Genomic DNA, 6,740 nt, shown 5'->3' with positions numbered 1-6,740 from the left:
TCTATTTAGGTGTCCTACATTTAATAGATATATATATATATATATATATATATATATATATTATACATATAAAACCCTCTATTAGGGGTCCTACATTTGATAAATATATATATATATATATAAATCGATAAATTTTAGTTTTGTCAATTCTATTTATATAATATTTTAAAACCAATAATCGACTGAAAAGAAAATACATATATATATATATATATATATATATATATATATATATATATATATGTGAATATGTATTTCCAGAAGTAGTTAGATGACAATGTAATAGAATTAAAATTCATTATAAAAAGCCAAACAAAATTTGCCTCGAGAAAATTGACACTTATTTTTCTTCATATTTCAAATAACAATTTAAATAATTATTATTAAATGATTTACATTTAAATTTTTGATATAAAAAATAATAAAATTAAATGCTTCCAATTAAATTTTATTATATAAATTAAAGGCATTCAGCAAGGTTAATAAATAACAAAACTTATAATATTTATGTATATATAAACATATATATACATTCAGTAAAATAACATATACTATTTTGACAAACACATCAACATAACCTTCTCTTTCTTCTATTTGGATTTTGGAGTGTGACCGCTACATGGATAATTTGCTACTTGGATTGTAGCGATATAAGCCACGCTATCATAAAACTTTCTTTAAAACCTTGCTATTCTAAGGAAATGAGACTTCTTTTGAATTAACAAATTTTTTTTTTCCTTTTTGGCTAAGAATTTTGAATTAACAAGTTTAAATATGAGCGTAAGGTATTTATCACTCAGAACAACTTAACTACAACAATGTTTTGTTAAAAAAAATTAATAATTACAATCTCTGTCCATAGTACTTATTTTTTTTGTTATATTATTACTTTCCAATAAAAAATCTAATTCAACATTCCTGATTTCTATCATTAGTTAATATTAATTATATGTATCTTTTTAATTGTGTAAAAATTTTATCTCTATTTTTTTGTCTTTGAATATTTTTATATCCTTATTTTTATTTACCATTAATATGATGCTACATTATTTAAAGATATTAGTAAAAACAAATAGAATAAACCAAATTAAAAAATTTAGAAAACAAATAATAACTTCTTTTTAAAAAAATCAGATTTTATAATTGGTTGAATATGAAAAATTAAAAAAAAAAAAAAAAAGGGATCTCCTTTGTCTGTTAAATTTTTCTCTCCCTCACTAATTATAATTTCTCTCCCTATGTTATTTTAGCAATATCTATACACTTGATCTCTTTAATTAATTTCCTTTAATTTCTCTTTGTTTCCTTTTTGATTTATGCCTTTTGCTTCCATCTTTATGATTGGTTTCGTTCTTTGACGAATAACTAGCAGACAATTAAAAGCCGATAAATTCAGCCATGCACTCCAATCTGATGCGTATATAAAATCAAAAGCATTAAATTCAGTCATGCACTCCAATCTCATCCACATATCAAATCAAAAGCGTAGAATTTGTAGATATCGTTTTATATTGCGAGCGACTCATCATATGTATAATTACTTAACCACATGTTCATTGGCTCTGTCGCAGCTAATCTTATCTTTTTCTCCATTGCGTGTACGTTAGCTTTTCATTTACACCAAAGGTCAAATGGCTACAAAATCTTGTATATGTAAATGTCAAAGCAGGAAACGTTTCCATTAACATGGAATTCAACACATATAATGGTTGTACTAATCTTGCTGTTTCTCTTTTATCTTTTCCTTCATCAACAACAGATTCTTGCATTGCCCACTCGATCCAATTATGGTACTTTATATATTTATAACCCCCGTATATCATATATAATTTTAACCTATCGGGCATTATACCTGCTTGTATAATTTTAACCTGGTGGGTATTATACACATACATATATAATTTTAACCTATTGGGTATTATACCCTGCTTATACAGGGTAGCAATACCTGGTTACATGTATTTGGGGCAATGAAATACATGCAAGTAATCTATACCAGATCCGCATAGTGGCGGAGCCACGTTATAGGGTGGGGGCCCTAAGCTTTTTAATTTCTTTTAGATGTATATTGTAATTTTCCCCAAAAAAAAAAAAAAAAAAAAAAAGCTCTTTAAATTGATAATTGGCCCCTAATCAAATGTTTATCTTATATATGTATATATATATATATATATTATCTTTTTGCAAGTATTTTTCAATTATAAACTAAATTTTATTCAAAAGAAAAAACTAAATTTATTTAATTGATAGATACTAATATAATTATGTATTAAGAATTAACTTACCACTATTTTTGTTTTTAAAATTTACTCAATAACTATTTTAGTTAGTTCTTATTATTATTTTTTATATTAATTCATTTTAATTTTTAATTTTTCTAGTTTATTATTATTAGTATTATTATTATTTACTTAACCTTTAATATCTTGACTCTACTTTTATTTGATTTTTGTCTACATCTTATAATATTATTATGTGTACCTTAATAATTCATTCAAACAAAAAATTTGTTTAATATTCTAAAAGAATACCATTCAAATGTTCTTTTTATATAAAATTACTGTAAAAACTTTATTAACAATTATTTGATTTATAATGTTGGATAATTTAATTATTATTATTATTTTTTTGGTTTTCTAAAACATTAACATATATATTTGTCGCAAAACTTCTTACGCATATGAGTGTACGATGCTTACCAGCCCCTGGTAGTGGTAGTTGGGTTGGTGAAATCCGATAATCGATTGGCTTTAATTAAGAAAGGCTTTCTCTATCTAGACATCGTAACTGAAAGTCCTGCCTACTTGTAGGCTTGGGTAGTCCTCGACAATCTTCTTCTTTTACTGGCCTGGGAAACACCCGTGGGCTATGGATCCCACTTCCGAGACATTTTCGGCGCCGTTCCTTGTCTGCTTTTTATTTATTTATTATTATTATTATTATTATTTGTATGTATAAAATGGCTATAAATGCTGGAAGAGTAAGAGTATAATTTTCAAGGAAGCAAACATCGAAATTTTCCTGCACTTTGCTATACGTATATAATTATAAACCATGGCTACTTTAGCCCTGCTTTTTCTCTTTTATCTTTTTCATCTTCAACTGGATGTTCTTGCATTGCCCGCTTCATCAGATTATAGTAAGCGAATATACATCTCTCTAATATTTAGGACCTTTTTCCTATTCTCCTATATTTATTTTCATATTTGGCCAATTAATCAAAGAAAAAAAATCAAATCGAGGAGCATTTGTATGTATATAGCCTGTTTTGATGAAAAAAATGATATGGTCGAAACATAGAGTTATAATTAATTCAATATAACATAGTCTATCCATATACTTTAATTAATTGTTTTAAATATTGATATAAATGTCTCATGTAATTTGCAGATTTTAGTTACATGAAATCTGTATACAATGCCATCGATCTACCATTAAAAGAACAGTATGATTATATAATAGTGGGAGGTGGCACAGCAGGTTGTCCTTTGGCTTCAACTTTATCGGCAAACTACTCGGTTCTTGTCCTTGAAAGGGGCAGTGTTCCTACTTCATACCCACTGGTGTTGAAGTCAAGCGGGTTTTTAGCTAATCTTTTGCAGGAAGACGATGGTAAAACACCTGCTCAGAGGTTTACTTCAAAAGACAGTGTTGCAAATGTTAGAGGAAGAGTCCTTGGTGGCAGCAGCATGCTCAATGGAGGATTCTTCTCCAGAGCTGATGACCAATTCTATAATGAATCTGGCATTCACTGGGATATGGATGCGGTGGAGGATGCATATCAGTGGGTGGAAGACACTATTGTTTTCCAGCCAAATCTATCAGCCTGGCAATCTATTTTTAGAGACGCTTTGTTTGAAGCAGGAGTTGGTCCTGACAATGGATTCAGTCTGCAACACTTAGTGGGAACTAAAACTTCTGGTTCAATCTTCGATAATGAGGGAAGGAGACATGGAGCTGTGGAACTTCTTAACAGAGGCGAACTGAAGAACCTGAAAGTTGCAGTTGAGGCCTATGCGGAGAGGATCATCTTCTCTTCCAAAACATCAGGTGACCATCACATTTAATAACATCTTTCGATGTATAATTTTATACGGAGGACCAGAGTCTTATTACTCTAATAAGATGTTGATGCCTAGTAATACCAAAATACACATAAAAATTATTTATTAAATGATATGCATTAAAATGATATTGATTGATATATTAATATAATATAAATCTATGAGTAAACTATGTAAATGAAAAAGTGAATTAAAAAAATAAACCAGTTAAATATTACTATATCATCTATTATATCATTTATTTAATAAATTTGATGAATATTTTGATAAATTTAGTATTATTGTGCGTATGTCTATATATATATATGTTATTTTTCACATTCATGCTATACATGTAGATGTAACTGCAACTGGAGTTGCATATCGTGATTCGAAAGGGAGGACTCATGAGGCATTCATAAGAGAGGAAGGAGAGGTGATATTGAGTGCAGGGGCAATTGGGAGTCCTCAGCTTCTTCTACTCAGTGGAGTTGGTCCAGTAGCTCATCTTTCATCACATACAATTCCTGTAGTCAGCCAAAATCCCGATGTGGGAAATTATATGTCTGACAATCCCCGTAATAACATCAATATTGTAGTCCCGTTTGCATTGGATCCATCAATTATACAGGTCGTAGGAATTACCAATGATTTCAATTACATAGAGACACTCTCTTACAATACCTCATTTACTTTTCCTCAACCTTTTAGCTTTTATCCAAATGGAACTGCTCCTTTAGAATTGAGTGTGGCAACTATTGTTGAGAAGTTCTCTGGACCTTTGTCGAGTGGCTCCCTCTGGTTGGTTTCATTGGCTGATGTGAAAATCAGCCCTACTGTCCAATTCAAGTACTTCGAAGATCCAGAGGACCTTGCTCGTTGCGTAAGAGGAATGAGGAAGGTCGGTGATATGCTGAAGACTGACTCCATGGTAGGACTTAAGTTTGAAGATTTAGAAGGTGCTCCAGGTTTCAAGTTTTTAGGACCTACTTTGCCAAGTAACCAATCAGATGATGCATCAATGGAGGCATTTTGCCGAAGCACGGTAACGACTGTCTGGCATTACCATGGCGGATGTGTGGTGGGAAAGGTGGTGGATGGTGATTTGAGGGTGGTGGGTACAAATTCACTTCGAGTGGTAGACGGATCCATATTCAATACATCTCCCGGAACCAACCCTCAGGCCACCCTTATGATGATAGGCCGGTAATATTAATCTTACGCACCAATATTTACATATATATATACATATATATATATATATATATATATATATATATATGTTTTTTTTTTCTAGAATAATATATATATATATATACATATATATAAATGCCTTTTTCTTAGTTTTATTTTTAAACTTTTTTTTTAATGAAATACTTTATTTTTTACTTGGTTTTGTCATTTGGTTAACTTTGGACAGGTACGTTGGCTTTAGAATGTTACAGGAAAGAGAGGCAGCGAAACAGATTATTCACTATTAAAGAAAATAGTAAATCAGAGAAATAAATTTGCCAAACGTCCATTTTATTGGACGAGTATGGTCAATAAATCATTGCGGTCGGAATGCAATTATGTATAATGTTTTGTAGAACTTACTTGTGCTGGTTCATCGATAGCAATCATTTTTATTTTATATCTAAGAAGGGGATTTATACTTTTACTTCCTTACTCTATGGAAATATCTCCCGACTATATATTAATAATACAATAAAAATTTTAAGCATTTTTCTTTTTTGTTGAAAACTGTAAAAATATCTTCTTCTTCTTTTTTTTTTTTTCTTGAATGAACATAATAAAGTAAAACACTGAAAAAGTAATAGTAAATTATACAAACTCCCTTTCTAGTTTTAAGATTTTTCATGTGCACTGTGTTTTTAAGATTGCACATGCTTCTCCTAGGAATGTCAACGAGACAGGACAGGATCGGTTTTTTAAATCTCATCCCCATCCCTGTGGGAAATTTTTCATCCCGTCCTCGCGGTTTTTCCGTTTCTTTATAGGCGGGGCAAGGATGGGGATTTCCTAATCGGGGATGGAGCGGGGCGATTTTTCTCATTTATTTTTTTTAATAATTGATATTTTTTTTTTGAGAAATTCATATAAATTTTTTTTTTATAAATAAAATATAAATAAAGTGACTAAAATGTAATAGAAATATAATAAAATTCATAAAGGTCCAAATTTACAATTATAATAAAATCTATCCTTAAAAAATATAATAGTCCAAATATATAAAATATAAAAAAAAAATAATAAGTAAATATATATGGGTCGGGTTCGAGCCGGTTTCTTTATTTCCCGGTCCCGGCCTGTCCCCAATTCGGGGTTTAATGATTTATCCCGAGCCTGCCCCGTTGTCCCGATTTTTAGGGGCAAAATCATCCTTTTAGGGGCAGTGCACCACGATTTTCAGAGTATGCGGGGTAAATTAACATTCCTAGCTTCTCCTCTAGTTTTATTTTTATTTCACATATTCCATTTTATTTGGTCAAACTATGAAAATTGCAGTCAGCATGGTTGAATTTTTTTTTTTTTTTTTGATAATGATAAAAATGACCTCAATGAAAATAGTAAAAGTAAAAAGAAATTATTCCATACGATAATAAGTTGTTTACAAATAAATTTATTTGTCAAAAAATTAAAATAAACTGTAAAGTGCCAGCTTTAGACAAAACAATATTTAAATTTGTTTATCTG

The 6,740-nt window shown here is 29.9% G+C and overlaps 1 protein-coding gene across 1 annotated transcript; it reads left to right on the top strand.

The window, feature by feature from the left end:
- Positions 1-2,809: 2,809 nt before the first annotated feature.
- On the top strand, positions 2,810-5,760 carry LOC107414267 ((R)-mandelonitrile lyase 3-like). The gene is made up of 4 exons (XM_048469355.2): positions 2,810-3,139; positions 3,391-4,050; positions 4,403-5,249; positions 5,464-5,760. The coding sequence occupies exons 1-4, from the start codon at positions 3,055-3,057 to the stop codon at positions 5,522-5,524; spliced, it is 1,653 nt and encodes a 550-aa protein (XP_048325312.1). The 5' UTR covers positions 2,810-3,054; the 3' UTR covers positions 5,525-5,760.
- Positions 5,761-6,740: the final 980 nt, after the last annotated feature.

This window comes from Ziziphus jujuba, chromosome 1 (assembly GCF_031755915.1).
Source record: "Ziziphus jujuba cultivar Dongzao chromosome 1, ASM3175591v1".
NCBI classification, from domain to species: Eukaryota; Viridiplantae; Streptophyta; class Magnoliopsida; order Rosales; family Rhamnaceae; genus Ziziphus; species Ziziphus jujuba.
The sequence above is the reverse complement of the archived record's forward strand: the minus strand, read 5'-3'. Positions and strand labels throughout refer to the sequence as shown.